A 26,647-nucleotide genomic window follows, 5' to 3' on the forward strand; every position below is an offset into this window, starting at 1 on the left:
TTTAACCCAAAATAATTTTATTGTTGCTGTTGCTCCTGATACAAAAGGGGCTCCACAAAGAGGGGCTCGTTCTGCGGGGCGAGGTGGCAGCTGCTGCACTGGGTGTGCCCAGCGCATCCGAAAACCAACTCGCGAGAAATGTCAATGAACACAAACTCACCACACTAGACTGGAATGAATGAAAACCTTTTGCTGTCTCATTTGACACATTTGGCTCAACACACACACACAAAACCCCACCTCTGCTCATTTATAATTATTATTCATTTTTTTTTAAAAGCACCCTTTGGTAAAAACAAAACAAAACAAAACAAAAACAGGCCACCTGTCATGTCATGAGGTCTGGTACTCTTGCAAAATCCAGCTTGTGTTGTTTGCAGCTGCATTATGCAAAAGAGTTTTCAAGTTTGATATTAGCCAAAGTCCAGTATACACACACTTCCCCTCCATGCCATGTGGTGGCAGCGTCCCAGAAATGAAACAACCCCCCACCCCAAGGTACCAAAAAAGCTACAGGACTATGCACTCCTCACAACCAGGAGCAGTCGTAACATTGGTGGTTATACATAAATATGAAAGGGTGGATGCAGTGCAGTAACCCTGACGATTCAGTACCAGCACCAGCTTCCGCGAGCTGAAAGCACCATTGATCTGGGGATCTATCAGGTAGTCTTGTGTGTTACCATGAGTGAATTAGCACCTTTGTTTCCTTTTGCTGATGCACAGTGTTGATGTAGAACCAAAAAAAAAAAAACACAACAACCCAAACCCGACACACACAAAAAACGAAGGGAAAAAAGAGTTTCATGCAAAACTAGAAAATGGCCTTGTAGAAAACAGCTGTATGAAAAATTACCCTCTTGGCAGGAAGCAAGAGCTGTCAGTACCAGCCTGTCCGCTCAGGCCATTGGCGGCGGCAAGGAGACAGACTCTTTGCAATCCGATTTCGCAGATTGTTTTTAGTGCATTTAGTTTGTCTGCATTGACCAGAGGATTAGTATTTCTGACATCACACTGGAGTGACCAGAGTGGAATCCCATATTTGCAAGTGCCCTCTGACTGTGGGTGTCAGGCCAAAGGCCCTGAGGTGACTCAAACCAGACACCTCCAAACTGGCACCCAAAATCAGAGACCCTGTTGAAAATATGGGCCTAAATGCCCATGAGCCATGTCCCTCTCCCCTGTGGTGCCTGCAGTGTGACTTCTCAGCACGCTTCTCCTGCTCGGGGGGACCTCCGAGGGACCTTGCAAATGCTCCCAGAAATGGGTCCAGGATCCCCACGCTGGGCCAAATAACTCCCAATTCCTACCTACTAGCTGTGCTGTGCTGTGCTAAGCCTCACTACGTCTCTTGCGGCAATTCAGTTTGTTCAACCACAATCAGAGCAAAGAACTGTGCACCCCCCAAAGCCACTCACCACCTGCTGGTGACATAAGGACACGCGTTAACCTCTGCAGCGGCTGGAGCTGCGGGAACAACCCTTCCAAACGCCGCGCTGTGGAGACGGGGCCAGCGGTACCCGCTAGTATTGCACATCCTCAGAGCGCCGCAGTATTGAAGCCCTAAACTGGACCAGAAGCCTGCAGTCCTTCAGACTGGCTAGCTTGCAATGTGAGGTTACATGGCATAATCCAAACTGGCCCTTCACTCCAAGTGGGGCCAAATTAACCCTTTTTTTGGCCGTGCAAAGGGACCAAACGAAGGACCCGATGGAACACAGTGTAGAAAGAGAGCGGAGCAGACAGCGTCAGCTGAGGAGCCCTTTCCAGAGCACCACTGCGGCAATGCAGAAGCAAAGGGAAAAACCAGAGACACTGGGAAATGGCACCAAAACAGCAGCTTCTCTAGAGGTCACGTCTGAGCCCTGCCCTCAGCCATCGCCCCCTCCTAGCTTGTGGATGGTGAGCGGCCCTGGGCCAGGGAAGACAGGGCGGTTTCAGTGGGAAAACCCTTGTCAGCTCAGACTAACAGTGTCATGTTTAAGGGAAGAGGGCAGGGCCGCCCATCTCAGGGGATGAGAGCACAGAGGGAGACACAGCCCCGGACAACAGGGTTTTGAACCATGGACAAATATTTCACAAGCTCTTTTCGGGGGTTGCTTGGTGCATAACACAGGTGCTCTGTGTAGCAGAGAGGCCCTTAGCTGCCCAGGGCCCAGTGCTGAGTCCAGGGGCACATTTCCCAGCAGTCGGACAATGCGGCTGGCGAGGTGCTGGCACAGGGGTGCGGCGAGAGCAAAGGGGTTTGTTTCCAGGTGCGGGTGGCGCTGCTAAGAACTGTGCTGTGGCTGTGGCTGGGTGGCTGGTTGGTTCTCATGGTGGCTAGTAAAGCTGGAGCTGAAGCCTCATCCTGAGTGCTTGGCCAAGCTCCCCTGCCAAGTAGTTGAGGTCGTTCTTGGCCTCCAGTTTCTGCAGTTCCTTCTTGCGGTACAGGGGCACGCTCACGATCTCCAGCAGGTAGGTGCCAGGCATGATCTTCTTGCGGCCAAGATGCAGGTAGCTGAGTCCTTCTTTCTGGTGGATGCGGAAGTAGCCGTCCTCGTTCCCATGAGAGACCACGTAGCGCACGTGGTTCTCCAGGGGCTCTACAGCCGGCAGCAGCTCCAGGATGTGCTCCTTGTGGTCCAGGGCTGAGAGGTTCAGGCGCATGGACAGGGGAGCATCGATGTCCACGCTGGCCAGACTCACTTCAGGCTCCTAGGGAGAAGAAGGCAGGGGATCTTAGTGAACTGGCAGAAAGGATAGTTTGTGGCCAGGCCCAGAAAGGCCTGGGTCTGAGAAGGGAGCCTGCCCAGCCCACCCAAAGCAGCTCGGAGAAGTGGCTCCAGTGTAGGGTTGCCAGGTGTCCGGTATTCGACCAGAACGCCCAGTCGAAAAGGGACCCTCGCCCTTTAAAAGTCCCGTCAGTGGCGCAGTGGGGCTAAGGCAGGCTCCCTGCCTGCCCTGGCTCTGAGCTGCTCCTGGAAGCAATGGCATGTCCCCGCTCCGGCTTCTATGCGTAGGAGCACCAGGGGGATTTGCGCTCTTCCCCCGTCCCAAGTACCAGCTCTGCAGCTCCCATTGGCCGGGAACTGTGGAGCTGGAGGGGGGACATGCCGCTACTTCCGAGAGTTGCTTGAGGTAAGTGCCGCCCGGAGCCAGCACCTCTGACCTCCTCCCGCACCCCAATCCCCAGCCCTGATCCCCCTCTCACCCTCTGAACTCCTTGGTCCCAGCCCAGAGCACCCTTCTGCACCCCAAACCCCTCATTCCCAGCCCCACCCCAGACTCTGCACCCCCAGCCAAAACCCTCACCCCCCTGCCTCAGCCCAGAGTCCCCTCCCATACTCTGAACTCCTCAGCCCCAGCCCAGAGCCCCCTCTGCACCTCAACCCCCTCATCCCAAGCCTCACACCAGAGCCTGCACACCCAGCTGGAGCCCTCTTCCCCTCCCACACCCTAACCCCCTGCCTCAGCCCAGAGCCCCCTCCCATACTGCAAGCTCCTCATTTTTGGCCCCACCCCAGAGCCCCACCCCCAGCCAGAGCCCTCACCCTCTCCCGCACCCCAACTCACTGAGCCAGCCCGGGGAAAACGAGCGAGTGAGTGAGGGTGGGGAGAGTGAGTGACAGAGGAAGGCGGGATGGAGGAGTGGGGGCGGGGCCTTGGAGAAGGGGCGGGGTGGGGATGGGACCTCGGAGGAGGGGCGGGGCAAGGGTGTTCGGTTTTGTGTGAGTAGAAAGTTGGCAACCCTACTCCAGTGCTGGGGATCCCACGTGCTCCCAGGGCAGCTGCTTCTCTTGCCAAAACGTTCCTCAGACTTAGTTTTTCTTCCTGCTTAGCCTGACTCCCCTAGGTGGCCGACCCAGGCCAGTAACTCCTGGCTCTGCCCTGCTGGCCAGTGAAGGTTCTGACTGTGGCCGCTTGGCACTGTCCTGTGGCTTGGGGTTCACGCAACCCACGTGATAAAGTGAACAAATGTCCTTGTCATGCTGAAACCCCAATCGGCAAGGCAGGTGTTCATGGCTAGAAGGAACCGTTAGACCATCTCCTCTTACCCCCTGCATATCGCACAGGACAAAGACCCTGCCCTGGGATTGCTGCATCCAGCCCCCCAGCGCTTTCAGAGAGACGGCTTGCCTGGGGACGGAGAATCCACTTGGACTCTGGCAGGCTGCCCTAGTGTTGTTTATTATTGAAGAGGGTTACAAATTCAAATGCTCCTTGATCTGAATTAAGTGTATGGATGTGTGCCCGTGCACTGGTTCAGGGCTGTCTCTGACAGTGACTGGGAGTGTCACCAAGGCCTGCACTCAGGGTTTGACTCCAATAGCCCTGGTCTGACTGGGTGAGGAGCCAGTCCTCTGGGCTCTGGGGCAGAAGGGGTGCACAAGTGTTTGTGCAGCACTGAGGACACAGGGTCTGTGATGGTGGCCGGGTCCCTGTCTCCCCTGTGAATATGTTAAGGGGGTGCATGGTGTGGCCCCAGATAATACCCCACACTGAGGGGACTGAGCAACCCCCTGGCCAGTGGGGACAGCCCTTCCGCTCTCCTGGGGTTCTGAATTCACTGAGGCACCAGACACAGGGAAGGCTGATGTGGGGGTGGGTCTCTCTGGGCAGAGGTCCATCCTGTGACTCAGTGCTGCTTGGCTGGGGATGCGACACAGCTCACTCCCAGACAGGGAGTCGGCCTGGCTCGCAGCTTCCTCGAGCTGTCCGGTGGGCCGTGCATTACCCGGTGCCCCTCAGTCCCGTTGATGCTGCGGCGCAGCCGGCCCCGCTTGGGGTAGCCATTGATCTTGCACTCATAGCAGGTCTCAGGGGAGAGCAGGTTCTCCTCATCCTCCTCCGGGGGGGCAGGCAGGTAGGAGCCTTTGCCGAAACCAAGTCCAGAAAGACAGTGCCTGGGGCCAGAGGAGAAAACAATGGGACAGGATTCAGCCAGAACCACCAGAACACACGGTGCTCCCCGGTGCCAAGGCCCATGTGGGTCTGCCAGGCGCTGGGTGGGGCATGCGGTGCCCAGCACAGTGCATTCATACACTGCAACCAGCAGCCTGGGTTTCAGTGAGGAGAGGGTTAACGGGATATGCTCCCCTCTACCGGGGCACTCAGACAGGGTACAGACACAGAATGCCACCCTGGGCAGCGCTTGAAGGACCCAGGCAAGCGTCCAGGTAGGTGTGTGTGTGCACACGTGTGTGCAACTGTGCATGACTGAGCATGACATGGGCGTGTCCCTGCATGAGCCTGCACCTGGGAGTGTGAGCGCACGGGCGGGTGTGTCTGTGGACCGTACAGACACTCCCAGGGTATGTCTGAGCTCAGACTGCCGCGGGGGAGAGTGCCCCAGCCCAGAGCTAGCATGAGCCTGGGGCCCAGGGCCTGCCAAGGTAACGGAGCAGCCCCATCTGCTCACCCTTGCCCAGCTCGGAAGTATCCCCCAGGGCAGCCACACAGGTAGCCCCCCTCAGTGTTGGAGCAGCCGTAGCTGCAGGGGCTGCCGCTGGCCGAGCACTCGTCTACATCCTGGCACCCGCCGAAGGCCTGGTCGAAGTCGAAGCCGGACGGACAGAGGCACTTGAAGCTGCCCAGAGTGTTGTAGCAGGAAGCGGAGCCGCAGGCAGAGGGGCTGGAGCACTCGTTTTCATCTGGAACCAGGACAAAGCACAGTGCTCAGGCTCCTGGAGCCCAGCAGACGGGGATGGCTGTGGGTGGGAGACCCTGCTAATGGGTCATTGCTCCAGCTCCCCGCTGCCTCCAGCCTATGCCGGTGAGATTAACGAGCCCCCAGCTGAGCCCCTTGGCTAAACGCCAGCAGCTGGGCTCCCTGCACCAGCTCTTCAGTCACCAGGAAAAGGAGGAAGTGAAAGACAACATCTTCCTACAGGGGGCCTAGCCCCTCCCTTAGATGCCTAAGAGCTGATCTGATGTCAGGAATGTGGAGCAGCCAGACCCTCTGCTGGCATCTGTGGTGGGAGCGGCAGGAACTCAGCCCCTCCGCTAGGCGGCTGCAGAGATGGAGTTCAGCCACTGGCTTTAGGTGGCTGGGCTGGCAGACTCTGGCCTACTGTGGGCCTGTGTACCAAACCCAGAGCACTTATCTCTCCTCTCCCCGAGGGCAGCCCAGCGCCTAGCACAGGGTCTGCAGCAAACCCAAGGTCCTCTGGTGAATGACAAACACAGGGAAGTCCAGCGCTGACCTGCCAGAGGTGGAGCAAGGAGTCAGCAGCTCAGCTGGGAGCAGCCTCCCTCCCCTAGCTAGTATGCTGCCCCGCATGGGAGCCCCCCTCCAGCACCCCTGTCCCCCACTCACCCACACACTGGTTCCACTGGTAATGCTGCACATAGCCCTGAGGACAGCCACAGCGGTAGCCTCCCAGGACGTTCTGACAGCCATGCTGGCAGCGATGGTTCCCGTCGCACTCATCCACATCTGATGGCACAACAGCACAGAGCGCCCGTCAGACACCTCCCGGCAGCTCCCACAGCCTGGCAGCAGAGCCCAGCAGCAGAGCCCGGAGACCAGTAATGCACGGACACAGAGCTCCTGCCTGAAGGGGCTCTCAGGAGGGCTCAAACAATGGGATCAGCTTCCCTGGCTGCATCCATGCCAGCTGGTCACTAATGACTCTGACGTTAAAGCAATTGCGGCAAAGCTGTGATCGGCCTTTGTGATCTAGGGCCTGAGTTCTGGCGCTCACCCCTTCCTGTTCAACAGGGACAGTCAGCAGGTCTGTGCCTAAGGCCCAGCCCTATTGCCCTGCCCCCCTGCTGTGGGCCCGTCCTCCTTGGGAGACAGGGACATGGACCATCACACAAGAGCTGCCTGGTGAAGTCCTGCCACTGCTCCTCTCTGGGCAGGCTGGGCTCCCTCTGACTCACTCCCTGTCTGCAGGCAGCCTGGGTATGTCCTGGAGGAGGGAGGGCTCATCCCCCCAGCCCAGCAGAGGACTCGGCCCCTGCCGGCACCATGATGGGGTGGTGGGGCAGTGAGGGTTCGACTTTAATCCCATGCTTGGTCCCAGTGGTTAGTGAGGAGTGAGCCGGGGCAGGAATGGACTGTCTCTGTTGAGGACCCTGAGCCCCTGGCATCCCCTCGCTGGCTGCCTTTGGCCATGCTCCAGGGCCCATTGGTCTGCCTTAGTTCACTCTGGAAAGGTTTGTGGCTCTGATGCATATCTGCCCTATTCTTGTGGCAGTGAGAAGTGACTGCTTCTCTAGTGGGCGTGGGGTTAGTGGCTTTATTGCTGCTTCTTGTTGCCTGGGTTGAATAGTGGCTTCTCTTCTCCACTCTCAGAAGTGCTCTGTGTGGCAGGTTTTGCCTGGTACAAGGTCAGGCATCCTGATTATACACATACACAGCTCATGCTCCACGCGGTGTGCTCTGGGCAGCAGCCTGGGCAGCCCATTCTGTGCTGAGCGTCTGCAATGGGCTAATATTGCCGTGCCCCGACACACACTCTGCTTTGCTTTCCCAGTGTTGTTGCCCTTGTGTCCACCCCTTGTGTTGTGAGTGTCCAGGAGATTCTGGGATGGGACAGGGCCGCTCGGGCCATCTAGCCCATCCCTTGCACTGTGGCAGGGAGATCTCTGCCCAACCCCTGCCTCATCTGACCTTGAATCCCTGCCAGGATTCTGATGCCAGCCCATCACATGACAGACTCTTCCAGTGCCATGTGATGAAGAGTGCCATTCAATTGCATCACATGAAGGCAGATAACTAAAAGTGACAGATTATACATGTGCTTGTACACAAATGCTCGAAGTCTAAATAGTAATATGAGCGCCTGGTATTAAATGAGGCTATCGGTATTACAGGCACTACAGAAACTAGGTGGAACAAGGAAAATCAATGGGACACAGTAATTCCAGGGTAGAGAATATATATGAATGACAGAGTAGGTCACGCTGGTGCGGGAGTGGCACTACATGTGTGTGACACATGTCCAGAAAGGGTGCTGGATGAATGACCCAAATCAACCTTTAGGGACATATTAATAGATAATGGTTTTGGTTTTGGGTGTTTACATATATATTGTTAGAGGCTGACAATGTAATCGAACAGTTCCTGTCTGTGCTGTGTTCTGTTAATTCAGAGATCAAAATGAGATCTTAACATTTAAATGAACTGTAAATATAGTGACAACACTGTATTGGTCTGTCTTTGAAGGATATAGCAGATCACCCGCAAATGGAGCAAAGCAGGGAACTGCCTTATGTTAATCCGTGTAGCTAATTACCGGCGATGCTTAGGAAATAGGTCTACTTCAGAGTCCAGATGATTGCCTCTTGTTCAGCTAAGAACTCCAAGCTGTCAAGAGAAGGCCTGGAACTGTATAAAAACCTCTTGGGTCTTGATCCTTTTGATCTCAGATCTGCTTGATGCTTTACGCAGTGGAAGCTTGAATCATAAGACTGAGATCTCCAGTCCCACCTGGATCACCCTGGATATGAACACTGGACTATAACCTATGGACTAATTCTGAAAGAACTCTTTGCAGCTATGAAGCTCACCATCTCCACTATGAATCTGATCTCAGAACTGTACTCATGTCTGTATGTATACTGATCTTTTAACCAATACTCTTTCTCTTTTATTTTAAAATAAATTTTAGTTAGTAAGAATTGACTGTGTATTTGGGTAAGATCTGGAATATTCATTAGCCTGGGAGGTAAATGCCCACTCCTTTGGGATGATGAATAAGATTTTCAGTAATCCTCATCATATTAAACTTGAGTGTCTGGGTGGAAGCCCAAGGCTAGGTTGCTTTAAGGGAACTGTGTTTTTGCTTTCTGTGCAAGCAGTAAGGTATTGTAGGAGCTGTTTTGCGCTGTCTTGGTAAATCTAAGTATTGGAATATCCACCAACTTTGGGGATTCTCTGCCCCATTCTTTGTAGTTTGCCCTAATTGAGTAACCTCAAAGTGGCCCCCCTGGCACCTTGGTCACAATGTGAAAGAAAGCATCGATTCAAATATAGTAAAAATCTAATATGAATCAAACTGTATCCAGAATCTCCCTGGATAGACATTCCATGCTTGAATAATAAAAGTACCACAGTAGGAATATACTGCCGCCACCTGACCAGGTTGGTGATGGTGATTGTGAAATGCTCTGGGAGATGACAGAGGCTATAAAAACAGAAATCTCAGTAATAGTGGGGGCTTTGGATACATGTCACACTGGACACATGTCACCGCAGGACGGGATGCAGCGATAAAGTTTCTTGACACCTTAAATGACGGCTTCTTGGAGCAGCTAGTCCTGGAACCCACAAGGGGAGAGGCAGTTCTTGATTTAGCCCAAGTGACGCACAGGACCTGGCCCAAGCGGTGACTATAGCTGAACCATTTAGCAGCCACAATGTAATTAAATTTAACATCCCTGTTGGGGACAAAAAACCAAAGAAATCTATCACAGTAGTATTTAACTTCAGAAAGTACAGAGACAGAAAAAAGAGGAAGTTAGTTAAACAGAAATTAAAAGGTACAGTCACAAGAGTGAAATACCTGCAAGCTGCATGGAAACTATTCAAAAGTACCATAATAGAGCCACAAATTAAATGTACACTCTAAATTAAAAATACATAGTAAGAGGACCAAAGAAGTGCCACAGGGCTAAACAATAGAGCAAAAGAAGCAGTTAGAGGCAAAAAACTGTCAATCAAGGTCTAAAGGAGCACTCAAGGAAGACAAGGCCATTCAAGAGAAGCTAAATGAATTCTTTGCATTGGTCTTCACTGCACAGGATGTGAGGGAGAGTCTCACACCTGAGTCATTCTTTTTAGGTAATAAATCTGAGGAACTGTCCCAGACAGAGGTGTCAACAGAAGAAGGTTTGGAACAAATTGATAAATTCAACAGTAATAAGTCACCGGGACCAGACAGTGTTCACCCAAGGGTTCCAAATGAATTCAAATATAAAATTGCACAATTAGTAAGGTTAAATCAGCCTCTATACCAGATGACTGGCGGATAGCTGATGTGATGCCAATTTTTAAACCAGATTCCAGAGGCAATCCTGGCAATTACAGACTGGTAAGTCTGACTTCAGTACTAGGCAAACTGGTTGAAACTGTAGTCAAGAACAGAATTATCAGACACATAGATGAGCATGATATGTTGGGGAAGAATCAACACAGCTTTTATAAAGGGAAATCATGCCTCACCAATCTGTTAGAATTCTCTGAGGGGGTCAACAAGCATGTGTACAAGGGGGATCCAGTGAATATAGTGCACTTAGACTTTCAGAAAGCTTTTGACAAAGTCCCTCATCAAAGGCTCTTAAGCAAAGTAAGCTGTCATGGAGTAAGAGGGAAGGTCCCCTTATGGATTGGTAACTGGTTAAAAGATAGGAAACAAAGGATAGAAATAAATGGTCAGTTTTCAGAATGGAGAGAGATAAATAGTGGTGTCCCCCAGGGGTTTGTACTGGGACCAGTGGTGTTCAACATATTCATAAATGATCTGGAAAAAGGTGTAAACAGTGAAGGGGCAAAATTTACAGATGGTACAAATTACTCAAGATAGTTAAGACCCAGGCAGACTGCGAACAGCTATAAAGGTATCTCACAAAATTGGGGGACTGGGCAACAAAATGGCAGATGAAATTCAGAGTCAAAAATGCAAAGTAATGCATATTGGAAAACACCATCCCAACTAGACATACAAAATGATGGGGTCTAAATTAGCTGTTACCATTCAAGAAAGATCTTGAAGTCATCTTGGATAGTTCTCTGAAAACATCCACTCAATGTGCAGCAACAATCAAAAAATCTAACAGAACGTTGGGAATCATTAAGAAAGGGATAGATAATAAGAGAGAAAATATCATATTGCCTCTATATAATTCCATGGTACGCCCACATCTCGAAATGTGGTGCAGATGTGATGGTCCCATCTCGAAAAAGATATACTGGAATTGGAAAAGGTTCAGAGAAGGGCAACAAAAATGATTAGGCTTATGGATCAGCTTCTGTATGAGGTGAGATTAAAAAGACTTGGAAAAGAGACGACTAAGGGGGGATATGATAGAGAGCTATAAAATCATGATTGGTGTGGAGAAAGTAAATAAGAAAGTGTTATTTACCCCTTCACATAACACAAAAACCAGGGGTCAGCCAAGGAAATTAATAGCCTGCAGGTTTAAAACAAACAAAAAGAAATACTACTTCACACAACACAAAGTCAACCTGTGAAACTCGTTGCCAGGGGATGTTGTGAAGGCCAAGACTATAACAGGGTTCAAAAAAGAACTAGACAAGTTCATGGAGGCTATTAGCCAAGATGGTCAGCGATGCAAGCCTATGCTCTGGCTTTCCCTAGCCTCTGATTGCCAGAAGGTGGGACTGGATGACAAGGGATGGATCACTCGATAATTGCCCTGTTCTGTTCATTCCCTTTGAAGCATCTGGCATTGGCCACTGCCGAAAGACAGGATACTGGGTCTGACCCTGTATGGCCATTCTTATGCTTCATTGAACTCATGGCCAGAAAGGAATGGCTTGACCCTCAGCTTTCATCATCTGAGTCCTGGGCTGTACAGGCTGCTGGCAGTAACTCCCTGCACCTGCATGCTAATGACAGGCCCAGAGCCAGCTTTTCTCCTGGCTGCAGAGTGCTTTCTGCTACCCTCTCGTCACAGGCCAGAGATCGGGGGGTGCCACACTGTATGCACTGATGAGTATCTGAAAAACCAGGTCAGCCACCAGTGGCTGTTCTTAGACCTGCTCCAGGAATGGTAAGTGGACTCGGGACACTTCCATACAGGGCATGCATGTTTCAAAGCGGAGGAGACAAACACCTACCTTCACAGTTGATACCAGAACTGTCCAGGGAGAATCCTTTCTGGCACTCACAGTTATAGCTGCCTGGCGTGTTCTGACACTGTCCTTTGGCTCCACACAGCGTAGGCTGGGCTGTACACTCGTTATTGTCTGTAAAACACCAATTGCTTTGCATGGCAGACTGGCCCGGAGCTTGCCAGCTGAAGACCCTTTCCAAGGCTGGTCTCAGCACATGTTACGTGCTGCAATACCATGGCAAGGAACAGAGACAACAGGCTTGAGGAAAAGAGTGGCAGGAAAGGGGCACAGTTTGCAGCAAATCTCTAAACAGTGGCAGAGATACCCATAGACTCATAGACTTCAAGGTCAGAAGGGACCTTATGATCATCTAGTCCAACTTCCAGCACATCAGAGGCCACAGAACCTCACCCACCCACTCCTGCAATAGACCCCTAACCTCTGGCTGAGTCACTGACATCCTCAAATCTTGATTTAAAGACTTCCAGTTAAAGAGAATCCACCATTTACACTAGTTTAAATCTGCAAGTGACCTGAGCCCCTGGCTGCAGAGGAAGGCAAAACGCCCCCAGGGTCTCTGCCAATCTGACCCCTGGGGAAATTCCTTCCTGACCCCATATATGGCGACCAGTTCAACCCTGAGGATTTTCGCAAGACCCAGCAGTCAGACAGCTGGGAAAGAATTCTCTGTAGTAACTCAGAGCCCTCCCTTCCTTTCAGAGCCCTCCCTTAGTGTCCCATCACTGGCCATTGGAGATATTTGCTGCTAAGAGTCACAGATTGGCTACATGCCATTGTAGGCACTCATATCATACCATCCCCTCCATAAACATATCAAGCTCAGTCTTGAAGCCAGTTAGGTTTTTTGCCCCCCACTGCTCCGCTTGGAAGGCTTTTCCAGAACTTCGGTCCTCTGATGCTTAGAAACTTTTGTCTAATTTCAAGTCTAAACTTGTTGATGGCCAGTTTATATCCATTTGTTTTTGTGTCCACATTGGCGCTTAACTTAAATAACTCCTCTCCCTTCCTGATCATGCATCCCTCAAACGTAGTTATAGAGAGTGATCATATCTCCCCTCAGCCTTTGTTCCTATGTGCATCACCTTGCATTTTGCACTATTCGATTTCATCCCATTTCTGTTACTCCAGGGTGCTAGAGCGGGCGTTACTCACCAATGCAAGAGGAGTGGTGCTGAGTGAATCCAGGGGGGCATTTACAGTTGAACCCGCCGATGACATTCACACACAGGAACTGGCAGTTGTGCTGCTTGGTGGAACATTCATCCAAGTCTAAGGCAACAAGCACAAGGCCACGTGTCGATAGTTAGCCCTGTGACTGTCTCGCACTCGTGTGTGGTAACCCAGTTACTATACTGAACCACATGCAGTAGAGGGGTCCTCTGAGCCGCTCTGTGCCAGGCAGCCAGGACCGTGCAGAGCCACACTGCCCCAGGGCAGGCAAGAGAGGCAGGAACTGGACTACCATTGGCCCTTGTGCAGGGAACACACCTGTGGCAATCTGTGTCTCACGCTCGACCCTGCCCTGGTACTTGTGCCCTGGCCCCGCTTGCAGAAGCACATGTCAAGGCATGTAGAAGACAGTGAAATTGTTCACTACCTGGTGCAAATCTTTCCCACTAGCTGCATGACCCTGGTCTTACTTCCCAGAGTTCCTGCAGGGCATGCACGCCCCCAGCAAGAGGCTCTAGGATCCGAGAGCTGGCCACAGCCACTAGCTCTGCCCAGCTGCTTGGTTGGCTGAGTGTGGCCTGGTGCCCCAGGGATGCAGGCAAGTGCACCTTCGTGTAAGGCACGGGCCCAGGAGAGCAGACAGTGAAGGGTGAGGTCTAGCTGTCAGCCCCAGGGCTGAGAGCAACACAGATGCCGCACAGCTGTAGTAGTTGGCTCAGGAGCTCGCCCGCTGTGGGGGAGGCAGCCTGGGCAGTGGCCCTGGCAGCTCCAGGTGTTTGTTTATTCAGCAGAATATTGCTGAGGAGCCAGGAGAGAGGGTGAAATCCTGGTCCCATTGACCTCACTGGGGCTGGGAGTTCAGCCACACACACTCCACTGCCCGGCCGCTGAATGACAGCAGAGAGCACGATCCCAGGGACATGGCTCCCACCAGCCCAAGCGATGGCTGCACAGCCCAGGAGGCAGCCCTCTGCCGCCTCCTGTCCTTGGGCCAGTACCTTTGCAGGTCTTTCCGTCCTCCTGGAGGATGTACCCCCTGGGGCAGGAGCACTGGTGGCTGCCCTCCGTGTTCTTGCAGATGAAGTTACATGGCTTAGGAGACTGGTTACACTCATCCAGATCTAGACTCAAGAGAAACAGGGCAAGTCAGCAGGAGCGTGGCTGTGGGCTGAGCTAGGTGATGGCCCGATGGAAACACGAGGACTCTCATCAAGTGGAACTTCCTGCTTAACTGGCTGCGTCCTACCCGGGGCCTGGTGACTCAGCCCAGACGAACAGCCCCCTCCCCCCAGCTCCTGCACAATAATGGGCAGCGGAGCTCACTTAGCGCCTGGCACCTTTGAACTACAATTAGAGATGCCTTCCCTTCCCTGTGCCAGGGGAGCGAGACATGCTTGCAGCGAGTGCCCTGGCATGAGTGGGGCATGATAACCTCACACCAAAGAGCCTGACTTGGACAGGCGCAGCCCACTGACACATGGACAGAGGCTGGGTTGGGAGTGACCGGAGGGCTCATTGCACCAGGGCCCACGCTCGGCACATGCCCATCTCCTGCTCCATATAGAGAGCAGGTGACAAAGACTCCTCACCTAGGCACCTTGCTGGGGCATGCTGGGAAGGGACCCCAGGCTGGGAATGGGGAGCACCTCCCATGGGGTGGATCAGTGAAAGGAAAACTGCAGCAGAGTGCTCACTGTAATTCATGCCACCTGTGTGCCCAGGGCTCTACATGTCTCCTTGGTGCTGCAGGGGAGCATTGGTGCCGTGGCTATGCAGGTGATATGCAGCACCCTCATTTAGTCCCCCAGGTGCCCTCCCACTGCCTGGCCAAGCTGGCTGGGCCAGGCCAGGCTGGGGACGCTCGCTCCTGACATGACAGGGGTGGTGGCTACCAATCGGGAGGCAGATGTGGCTGGTCCCTGTTCCTGGTGATTGAGGGGTTTGCCCACTCTTGTCCGAAGAGTATCACAGACCTCAGCGCCTGGAATTCAAGGGTGCCTTCCCATCTGTGTCTCGGAGAGTCTCTAATCCCAGCCGTGGGCCTGGTGACTCACTGCATTTGTGGCTGCCTTTGGACACCATCTGGACACTGCAGCTGGTGCAGAAAGCAGCTGCTTGCTGGCAGGCAGGTGTAGGGACTGAGAATTCGTTACACACCAACTCTGCACCTGCATTAGTGTCCCATTTCCTTCTTGCTGCAATTCTTGGGGCTGGCTTGGATATAGGAAGGCCTTTGGGTGCTGGCCTCCCAGGATGTCAGCTCAATCGACAGGGCTGGTCAGGGGCACATGGGATAGTAGCCCCTAGATCTGAGATCTGAGCCTCAGGCTCTTGAGTTTATTCCCAGCTGCATGCTTGAGACTTCAGGGCAAAGAACAGGGCTGGGTCAGGGAAGCACAGAGGTTCGCATTTGGGCAACGCTCTGTGCTTGTGATAAAAGAGGCAAAAACACCGTATGTATGTGTACCTGGCCTGGAAATGACAGCGTTAACCAGCGCGTGACCAAGATAGGAACATGGACCGGAGACTACAAGGTTAACCAGCACGTGACCGAGATCGGAACGTGGCCCGGAGACTCCGGGGTTAACCAGCGCATGACCGAGATCGGAACGTGGCCCGGAGACTACGGGGTTAACCAGCGCGTGACCGAGATCGGAACGTGGCCCGGAGACTACGGGGTTAACCAGCGCGTGACCGAGATCGGAACGTGGCCCGGAGACTACGGGGTTAACCAGCGCGTGACCGAGATCGGAACGTGGCCCGGAGACTACGGGGTTAACCAGCGCGTGACCGAGATCGGAACGTGGCCCGGAGACTACGGGGTTAACCAGCGCGTGACCGAGATCGGAACGTGGGCCGGAGACTACGGGGTTAACCAGCCCGTGACCGAGATCGGAACGTGGCCCGGAGACTACGGGGTTAACCAGCCCGTGACCGAGATCGGAACGTGGCCCGGAGACTACGGGGTTAACCAGCGCGTGACCGAGATCGGAACGTGGCCCGGAGACTACGGGGTTAACCAGCGCGTGACCGAGATCGGAACGTTGGCCGGAGACTACGGGGTTAACCAGCGCGTGACCGAGATCGGAACGTGGCCCGGAGACTCCGGGGTTAACCAGCGCGTGACCGAGATCGGAACGTGGCCCGGAGACTCCGGGGTTAACCAGCGCGTGACCGAGATCGGAACGTTGGCCGGAGACTACGGGGTTAACCAGCGCGTGACCGAGATCGGAACGTGGCCCGGAGACTACGGGGTTAACCAGCACGTGACCGAGATCGGAACGTGGCCCGGAGACTACGGGGTTAACCAGCGCGTGACCGAGATCGGAACGTGGGCCGGAGACTACGGGGTTAACCAGCCCGTGACCGAGATCGGAACGTGGCCCGGAGACTACGGGGTTAACCAGCCCGTGACCGAGATCGGAACGTGGCCCGGAGACTACGGGGTTAACCAGCGCGTGACCGAGATCGGAACGTGGCCCGGAGACTACGGGGTTAACCAGCCCGTGACCGAGATCGGAACGTGGCCCGGAGACTACGGGGTTAACCAGCCCGTGACCGAGATCGGAACGTGGCCCGGAGACTACGGGGTTAACCAGCGCGTGACCGAGATCGGAACGTGGCCCGGAGACTAAGGCGGGCAGGTTCTTTGTGCTGGGGAGTGTGGGGCAGTGCCCCACGCTGCAGAGGGTCGGGGATGGCCCTCTGCAGCCGCATGGAAGGCGGACAGGAGAGCAGCCGGGCAGGCACTGTGAAGGCTGGGAGGTGCCCTGCTGCCCCAGTGCCGGGCTCATGGCACCCGTGTCTGACTCACCTACACAGGCTGTGCCCGTGATGTCGGTGGTGTAGCCCAGCTTGCAGTGGCAGCGGAAGGAGCCGATGCTATTGATGCACTGTCCGTTTCTGCAGAGGTTGGGCAGCACCTTGCACTCATCGATGTCTGGAGGAAGGAGGGACTTGTCAATGCAATGCGCCAGGCACCCAGCCTCTGCCTGTCATGGTGGAGGGGTTCAGCCTCTGCACTGGGCAAGGGCCTTCTGCAGTTGCTCCACCCCAGGGGGAGCTCTGAGGGCTGTGCCATGGGGGAATCAATCCTGCCCTTCCCAGAGGAGTACAAACACAGTGTCTACCCTTTGAGGGTGCAGCCTGCTCCAGCTGGTGCACCCAGCCTGCACCCATCCCCCGCAGGGGACCCAGGGGGCCCTGGGGGACCAGCCACTGTACTGGCAGAGCATGTATAAGGGAGAGGTGCTGCTGCGCACCCATTCCAGGGACTGCCCACGCGAATATGGACACCAAGGGCTAGCAGACTCCGTGTGGGGCACAGCACCACCTGTATGGCCATGCCCAGCCCATTACCCAGTGCACGTGTGTTACACCCGCCTGTCCCCATCCTGTTGGCACTGGGCAGCCTGGCACATACCTCGCCCATCGGTGGTGTACCCAGGCCCATGCGGACACATCTTTTTGTGCTGGGTGGTTCCTGGGAGCGGGCAGAGCTCACACTGGGTCCCCCAGCCACGGGCACCATTGCAGCAGCACTCAGACTTGGTGACCGGATTGCGGTTGGTGGACGACATCTGGCACATGGTCTGCAGCACTTCAGTGAAGCAGAATCCCTGGCGGGTGTCTGGGCAAAGAAAGAGAGGAGTGCAGTGACGGGGACAGCGCCAGCTGCGACAAGGGAGCTGGAGACGGTGGTGGGAGAGGACACCTGGGTTTGCAGCAGGTAGAAGTGCTGCTGGGCACGTCTGTATTCAGGGACCATAACTGGCTGCGGATGGGGTGTGACCATCCCCAGGGTTATATACAGGTCTGCTCTGCAGCTTGTGGGATGCTGGCGGGCAGAGTTGGTGTCAGATAGGCCAGCCTAGCATCACAGAGTCACGTCAAGGGCAGACCTTCTGGAGAGCTAGGCCAGGAATGTTCCCTGCAGGACATATCTAGTGCTTTGTCCACTCTAGCCTGGAATCCCCAGCCCCTCCATGTCTGCTTCTGGGAGCCCTCGGCCTGGTGTCATCTCCCTGAGCCCATCTGCATGGAAGTTCCTCTTTGGGTATGTTCACACTGCAGTTGGGAGGTGGGATTTCCAGTGCGAGTAGACAGATTGATGCACGCTCAGACCGAGTAGTGCGCTAAAAATAACAGCATGGACGTTGCGGGGTGGGAGGCAGCTTGAGCTAGCTGCCTGAGTCCAAGCCCACCTGGCCTGACCCTCCAGCTCCGACCTCAGGAGGCTAGCCCAAGCCACCACCCTTGCGGCAACATCTATGTAATGGGATGCTAAACTGTATTACACTGTTCAGCCACTAGATGGAGCTGTGTGTAAAATGAACAGGCTAAGCTAACCTCAGCCATACCTGGGAGAGCATTAAAGGATCTTACAATGAACAAATCTGGTGTCTATCTCTCTGAGAAGGAAGCTTAGTAGTCAGTCTGTATCTGACACAGAAGCTTGACCTGCTAGCTGCAGCCCTGCAATATTCCACACAGAAGAAGCACGTGCCACGAAGTCAGAAGTAAACTAGTGCCAGAGGAGAACAAACAGAAGGAACAAAGCAACAGAGGTTGGAGGATCTCATCAACACACCACTCTTCAGTGCCCCAGAGATCTTCAACTTTGACAAACTTTCACAATGAACAGATTGGAGGCAGCATTTTGCAAGATTTCAAATTGCTACAAAGCTGCATAAAGACACTGGAGATATTCAGGTATCTTCTTTAATTTATGCTATGGGGAAGCAGGCCACAGCATAACTTGAAATCCTTTGATTTTATTGAAGACAGTCACAAAGCTGACTATGAAATTGTTCTGGCTATGTTTGATGCATATTTTATACCTGCGAGAAATGTGGTTTATGAAAGAGCATGTTCTGACCAAGAATTCAAGAATCAGGGGAAAATGTTGAATGTTTTATAAGAGCTCTGCATGCATTGGCTGAAAACTGTGATTTTGGGAAAACAAAACATGAAAATATCAGAGACCAGCTGATTATTGGGTTCATAGATAAAAACCTTTCACAGGAGCTACAAGTGAAGAGGGATTTAGCCCTAGTCATAGCTATCCAAATAGCAAAGCAGTCTGAACTAATCAAACAACAGAACAAAAGGCAGGAGCAATTTGAAAAACCTGAAACTAGCTTAGAAGCTGTAAACAGACCCTGGAGTATTTGATGGTTTAGAAACAATAAATCCTGCATCTTGGCAGGGGGTTAAACTAGATGACCCTTGCGGTTCCTTCTAACCCTATAATTCTCTGCTAAAACCCCTGAGGCAAGGAGAGAGAATTCCCAGGCTAACAGGAACAAATTCCAGCATACATGCACAAGGTGTGGAAAAAGACATAAACCAAAAGAGCCAGCCAGAGGTGCAAGGTGTAATACATGCACAAACTATGGGAATTTTGCAGCTGTCTGAAAGCAGCATCAAAGCAGTCAGGGAGTTGACTCATATTACAGACAATCAAGAGCCATTGTTTCTGGGATTGATCACTTGTGACCACACAGACCCTGCCTGGAAAGTGAAACTGAACATTCATGGCAAGACAATTGTCTTTAAAATTGACTGAGGAGCTGACATCACAACCATCTCAGAAGGTACTTACAATCCACAGACAATCCAGCAAGTTTTGGAAAGTGTAGGGGCCAATTTCCTAGTGCAAGTGCTGGAGGAACCAACTAGGGGCAGAGCTCTTCTTGACCTGCTGCTCACAAACCGGGAAGAATTAGTAGGGGAAGCAAAAGTGGATGGGAACCTGGGAGGCAGTGACCATGAGATGGTCGAGTTCAGGATCCTGACACAGGGAAGAAAGGAGAGCAGCAGAATATGGACCCTGGACTTCAGAAAAGCAGACTTTGACAACCTCAGGGAATTGATGGGCAGGATCCCCTGGGAGAATAACATGAGGGGGAAAGGAGTCCAGGAGAGCTGGCTGTATTTTAAAGAATCCTTATTGAGGTTACAGGGACAAACCATCCCGATGTGTAGAAAGAATAGTAAATATGGCAGGCGACCAGCTTGGCTTCACAGTGAAATCCTCGCTGATCTTAAACACAAAAAAGCTTACAAGAAGTGGAAGAATGGACAAATCACCAGGGAGGAGTATAAAGATACTGCTCGGGCATGCAGGAGTGAAATCAGGAAGGCCAAATCACACCTGGAGTTGCAGCTAGCAAGAGATGTTAAGAGTAACAAGAAGGGTTTCTTCAGGTATGTTAGCAACAAGAAGAAAGTCAAGGAAAGTGTGGGCCCCTTACTGAATGAGGGAGGCAACCTCGTGACAGAGGATGTGGAAAAAGCTAATGTACTCAATGCTTTTTTTTGCCTCTGTCTTCACGAACAAGGTCAGCTCCCAGACTACTGCACTGGGCAGCGCAGCATGGGGAGGAGGTGACCAGCCCTCTGTGAAGAAAGAAGAGGATTTGATATTACTGGTCATTCCAAATTACTGGTCATTCCAAATGAAAGATGATTTTGATCATATTACTAGCAGTCCACATTACCCACAAGTCAATGGAAAGTCTGAGAGAGCCAACAAAATCTTACAGCAGGAAGATCCATTCCTTGCTCTTCTGAGCTACAGATCAACACCAATAGCAGCTACTGGATATAGTCCAGCATAACTTCTATTGGGGAGACAACTCAGAACTACTGTTCCAACTTTGGAAAAGATTCTATCTCCAAAGTGGCCAGAAATGAAGAAAGTAGCCAAATCAGATAAAAAGGCAAAAAAGAGCTCATGAGCACTTTTACAACGGACTTCGCTCAATAGAGAACAGTAGGGTCTCGAACAGGGGTGACCAACCTGAGCCTGAGAAAGAGCCAGAATTTACCAATGTACATTACCAAAGAGCCACAGTAATATGTCGGCAGCCCGCACATCAGCTCCCAGTGCCTCCCAACCACCGTCAGCCCTGCCAATCAGCGCCTCCCGCTCCCTCCCCACACCTCCCGATCAGCTGTTTCATGGCGTGCAGGAGGTTCAGGGGGAGGAGAGGGGGAAGGAGCGAGGGCACTGCAGGCTCAGGGGAGGGGGCGGGAAGGGGTGGAGTGGGGGCAGGGCCTGTGGCAGAGCCAGGGGTTGAGCAGCGAGGACCCCCCAGCACATTGGAAAGTTGGTGCCTGTCGCTCCAGCCCCGGAGTCGGTGCCTAGACAAGGAGCCGCATAGTAACTTCTGAAGAGCCGCATGTGGCTCCGGAGCCCCAGGTTGGCCACCCCTGGGCTACAACCTGGGGACTGTGTTTGTGTCAAATTGGGTGGAGAAAAAGGGTGGACAACTCCAGCTGTTGTAAAGAAAAAAAAATCAGCGCCCAGATCATTTGTGCTTGACACTGAGAGTGGAGAGTTCAACAGAAACCATTGACATCTACAGCGTGTTCCTCAGAACGAACAATCAACAGAGCAAACTCTGTGCATGGCAGATGCAGAACAAGGATTCCAGACCAACCACAGCCAGTCGTTACAACTAATGGATAGCCCGATGAACAAGTGGTTACACGTCTGGGTCGCATAATTAGAAAACCAGGACAATTCGGAGACACTTTACACATTGATCCGTACTGAACTTCACAGACAATGTGACAGTGTATATATTGTAAATGGTAGGGATGTAGAACTTACAGGGGGCAATGGAATGGAATGCTAAACTGTATTACACTGTTCAGCCAGTAGGTGGTGCCGTGTGCGACATACCATAGTTAAGCTAACCTCAGCCATACCTGGCAGAGCATTACAGGATCTCACAGTGAACGCTCTGGTGTGTATGTCTCTGCCAAGGAAGCTCTGCAGCCAGTCCATATCTGGGACAAGAGCCTGACCTGCCAGTAGCAGCCTGCACCCTACTGTGTACAAGAAACACAGCAGTCCACACTGCTGTTTTTAGTACACTAGCTTTGCTCGAGCTAGCGTGAGTCCATCTATCCATGCTGGGAGTCCCACCTCCCAGCTGCAGAGTAGCTGTATAAACTTAGAGACTCACCGCTGCCATGCTACTGGCAGAGACTCTTGTTCACCTGTGTATCAGAATCCCTTTCCTCTGTCCCCTTGTAGTACCAGACCCTTGTACAACTGGAGAGGCCCAGCCCAGTGGGGGCACGCCCAAAACAAATAGGTGTGGTCCCTAGGCTAACCCTCCCATCCACAGGGACAGACCAGGCAGCCCTTTCTCTCCCGAGAAGCCTCACTGACCAATAAGGCTAGGAGTGTCACACTCTGATCGTTGGGAGTTACACTGCAGCCATGAGCTGTGCCCATGTGGGATAGACCTGCAAAGCAGGGGACTACAGTAACGTCTCACTTAAAGTCATCCTGGTTGACGTTAGGTTGCTGATCAATTAGGGAACATGCTCGTTTAAAGTTGTGCAATGCTCCCTTATAATGTTGTTTGGCAGCCGCCTGCTTTATTCACTGCTTGCAGAAAGAGCAGCCCGTTGAAGCTAACTCGTGGAGGCTTGGAACCAGGGTGGACCGTCAGCCCCCCATCAGCTCCCCACTCCCCTAAGTTCCCTGTCCCTCCCCCCACTGCCATGTGCTGCTCCTGCCCTCTGCCTTAGAGCTGCTCCCTGAGCCTCCTGCTTGCTGTGCAGGGGAGGGGAGAAGAAGGGGGCTAATGTCAGGGTGTCCCCCTCCCGCCTACTCCTGCCCCCTGCTTACCCCTTCTCCATATAGAGCAGGGTGGGGACAGGACAGGGCTCAGGACGGAGAGACCACTGATCTTTTTAAAGGCAATGTACTTAGAGTGAGGTCAGCGTAGTTAAAGGGGCAATGCACATCTCTCTCTCTCCCCCACACACATGGTGTGTGTCTCTGTCTCTATCTGCCATGCTGTCTCCCCTCCCTCTATTCATGCTGCCTTGTAGAGTGTGAGGCTACATTAACAATGTGTTAACCCTTGAGGGCTCAGCCCAGTGCTAGTTCGTCATTTAGCAGTAAGGCATTCCCTGGGAAATATCCCACCCTCTGACTCCACCACCTCAACCAAGCCTCACAGTCATCACTGCTGTGTCCAGTGTGAAATTGTTTGTTTAAAACTTATACTGTGTGTGCATATATATATAATATAGTCTTTTGTCTGGTGAAAAAAATTTCCCTGGAACCTAACCCCTCCATTGACATTCATTCTTATGGGGAAATTGGATTCGCTTAACATCGTTTTGCTTAAAGTCACATTTTTCAGGAACGTAACTACAACGTTAAGTGAGGAGTTACTGTACAACACTCCTCAGCTCCCTCTCCTCTGCCCAGCCCTTTCCCCAGGCCAGGAAAGGGGAAAGGTCCTGAGCCAAGAAGTTTCTGGGCTCTGACTGGAAGCTGAAGCAGCAGCCACAAGGCAGCCGGGAGCTGGAGAGAAGCGCAAGGAACGGTGGACAGCCACGTGTGGAACGGGCTGTGGCTGCCGGATGTCACAGGTGGGTGCAGGTCTGTGTGGGACGTATGTGGGAGCAGCAGTGGCTGGGCAGGGAGCCAGTGCAGAGAGGCTTCAGTGAGAGACACTAACTGAGCCGGGCCTGGAGCCCTGCAAGTGTCTATTTGCAGGAGTAGAGTCTGGACTGAGAGAGGGCACTCCAGGCAATGCGCTGGAAAAGCCCTGGCTCTGGACTGGACTGGCCAGGGACCCCAACAGGAAGTGCTATCGCTCACTTTGAACTCTAAGTGTTAAAGCTTTTGTGTGCAGGGTATCTGCAACCCTTCCCTTTCCTGCCAGCCCTAGAAAAATACCTCTCCCTTGGCCAGTGTCAGCGTGGTTCCTGGGTCCCACTAGGGCTAGCACCTGCAGGGTCTGGCTGCCGAAGTACTGAGTTTCGGTACAGCTGTCTCGCTGCTGGCAGCCTCGGGGCGTGGTGTGCTTGGCAGCCCTATCATTACACGTCTCTGTTTAGCCCAGCCAGCTCTGGCACTCATTGCTCAGGCCCTACACAGTCTGCTCTTGGCCACGCTGTCCTGGGGCAGAGCCGCCCAGGTGGACATGGTGCCTCACAGGAGGGGTACAGAAAGGCATCAGTGCCTCCAGCTTAGTGACATGGGACTGCTGGACAGGCCCAGCATACCACCTGGGCCTCTGAACAGCAACGCCGTGCTCCGAACACACGGCCCATTTATCCCAGGCTCAGCCCAGGCTCCCAGCACCTCAGCTCATCCAGGGGAAGTGGGCTAGGTTGGTGTATGACTTTCCCACTCCCCCAGAAGCAGATTCCACAGGACCAGACAAGCGCACCCTGCTTCCAGACCTGGCTCGGCCTGGGTAGGAGCTGTGTGAAGTTGTGCACGTTAATTACCGATGCATTCAGTGCCCGAGGCGCTGGCTTGGAAGCCTTCATTGCAGTCACACCGATAGCTGCCCACCGTGTTAACACAGCGGCCATTGGGGCAGATCCCCGGCTTGGTGCGGCATTCATTCTCATCTAGGAGGAAGGGAATCAGTGAATAGCTCGGACACAACATGCCTGTAGACTCGGGTTCCTGAGAACCAGGGGCCACTGCTGAGTGGGATGGAGCCACAACAGCACCAGGGCAAAGCAGCAGACACTTCCCAGGATAAGGTCTAACTTTCCCCAAAAGCTCAGGGCGGCTCTAGTGTGCCCCAGCATGTTCCAGCTGTTACACTGGGGGGATCACTTGAGTGCAGTGCTCTCCAACTATACCTTCCTCCTCCCACCTCCTGCCCTCAACCTGCCTCTGTGCCCAGGGGCTGGGCAGCAAACTGGCTATTCCGCAGTATCCGTTAGGGCAGCTTTACATGCCCTTTGTGCCCATGTGGTGGCACAGGCCAGGACTGGCCAGTATTCTCCAATGTCACTCAGCTGTGGACACTTCTGACAGCTCAGTGCAGGAGGGGGATGTGCAGAGGGCCTGGAGAAAGGCCACAACCAAACGCTGCTGGGTCTGACCATGGGCTGGGGCCATGCACTGCACAGCGGGGCCCTGGCCCTGAGCATGCCTTTGGGCACTAATGCAACAGGAACAGCAGCCTCGGGAGTTTGGGGGAAGGTCTGGCTGATGGGTGGCTGATTGGACAGCTCAGGAACGGAGCTGGACAAACAGTTCCACAGCTAGAAGTGTGGAAGGGAGATGGACACTGGCTCTGTGGCTAATGCCTCCCTTCGTCCAGGTGACTGGTACCTGTACAGCCCTCTCCGTCAGGTCTGCGCTGCATTCCTGGGGGGCAGATGCACATGAAGGTACCAATGAGGTTCTTGCACATCATCCCTCGAGACTCGCAGTCATGGAGGCCTTCTGCGCACTCGTCCAGATCTGCAACCAACACCACACCAAATGAGCCCACGCAGCTTCCTGCGGGCCCGAGTGCTCCCTGACAGCCGTTCATTCCCCAGGGGAGCAGTGAGGGCTCCTGCTCCCAGCGCAACAGCTGGTGAAGCAGAGGCACAGAGAGGTGACTTGCCCACGATCACCCAGCAGGTCAGGGGCATAGCCAGAGATCGAATGCCAGTTACCTGCTCTAACCACTGGATTTAATGGCAGCCTGCCACTGCAAAGAGGAGATGTGACCGGACAGAAGAGATGTGTGCTGCTCACACAGCCCTGGCGGAGGGGCAGGGAATGGCGAGAGGAAGAGCCAGGCTACAGTGCAGCTCCTGCATCAGACCCGGGGGTGCAGCGTTCGGCCTGCACTCCGACCAGCTGGCACAGGGACCTTGGAATCCTCTGGGTACACGAGGGCACCAGCCCCGCAGGGACAGGCAGTGTGAGCACAGGGGTCACGCCCAAGGAGTCAGCCGCCAAGTACGTGCCAGCCCTGACGAGCTGCAAGGGACACAGCCGGCAAAGCACCAGAGCTGCACGGCACTGAATCATAGAATATCATAGAATATCAGGGTTGGAAGGAACCCCAAGAAGGTCATCTAGTCCCTCCTGCACTCAGCAGGGCCCAAGTTCCAGTCGACTCCTAGGATCTGTCTGACCTGCGGCCACTCCAGGGCTTCCCGCAGTAGAGGGCTGCCAGAGCTGCTGAGCTGGGTGCTTCCCAGTTTGTGTGAGGGCCTCCGGGTGGCTCCGAGTGCTCTGACTCCTGCTGGCCACACACCGGGAGCGCTGGGCTTGGCCTGGCGCGTTGGGAAGGGGGGGCTCTCTGAGCCCCAGCTGGGGGTTCTGCGGTGCGGTGCAGTGCTAACCCACACAGCACTGACTGCACTCTGCCATGTGACACGGCGCAACTCGGTCCATTGCAGAGGGGGTTAGACACCATTATAAACACTGAGGGCAGCCAGGCCGCATTCCCAGCCAGCATTAGCCCGAGGCTCAGCAGCTGGGGCTTGCGCACCCCACGGGGCCTGGAACCAGCCCTGGGTCGGGAAAAGCAGACAAGCCGGCGTCCCAGATGGCAGCCGGGCGTTCTGGCCATGGCTCCTGCTGGTGCTGCTGGGGCAGGTTAAGGGCAGCAGGCCGGGAGGGCAGGACAGCTCCAGAGGCGGTTCGCTATCCCTTACCTTTGCACATTCTCCTGTCTTCCCGGAGGGTGTACCCCGAGGGGCAGGTGCACTCGTAGGAGCCAAAGGCATTGATGCAGCGGAAGGCGCAGAGCAGGGGGTTCAGTGCACACTCGTTGATATCTGGGAGGCAGGAGAGAGAATGAGCCTGACCTGCACCCGGGACACTGTGCCTGCCACGCCGCTGCCCCTGCAGCAAACTGCCTCGGGTGTGCGTCCCCTGGA

General features: G+C 53.7%; 1 protein-coding gene across 1 annotated transcript in view; it reads right to left on the reverse strand.

The window, feature by feature from the left end:
* The window catches only part of FBN3 (fibrillin 3), a 287,866-nt gene continuing 261,219 nt past the window's right edge, over positions 1-26,647 (reverse strand). The window contains exons 54-65 of the mRNA XM_084614426.1: positions 26,423-26,545; positions 25,098-25,229; positions 24,254-24,379; positions 17,403-17,609; positions 16,794-16,919; positions 13,978-14,100; positions 12,962-13,078; positions 11,792-11,920; positions 6,299-6,418; positions 5,402-5,633; positions 4,718-4,886; positions 1-2,697 (exon numbers count right to left, since the gene is read on the reverse strand). Coding sequence (XP_084470552.1) covers positions 2,323-2,697; positions 4,718-4,886; positions 5,402-5,633; positions 6,299-6,418; positions 11,792-11,920; positions 12,962-13,078; positions 13,978-14,100; positions 16,794-16,919; positions 17,403-17,609; positions 24,254-24,379; positions 25,098-25,229; positions 26,423-26,545 — 1,979 coding nt within the window. The 3' untranslated portion in view covers positions 1-2,322. The remainder of the gene's footprint in view (positions 2,698-4,717; positions 4,887-5,401; positions 5,634-6,298; positions 6,419-11,791; positions 11,921-12,961; positions 13,079-13,977; positions 14,101-16,793; positions 16,920-17,402; positions 17,610-24,253; positions 24,380-25,097; positions 25,230-26,422; positions 26,546-26,647) is intronic.

The sequence above is a fragment of the Lepidochelys olivacea genome, assembly GCF_965140295.1.
Source record: "Lepidochelys olivacea isolate rLepOli2 genome assembly, chromosome: 25".
NCBI classification, from domain to species: domain Eukaryota; kingdom Metazoa; phylum Chordata; order Testudines; family Cheloniidae; genus Lepidochelys; species Lepidochelys olivacea.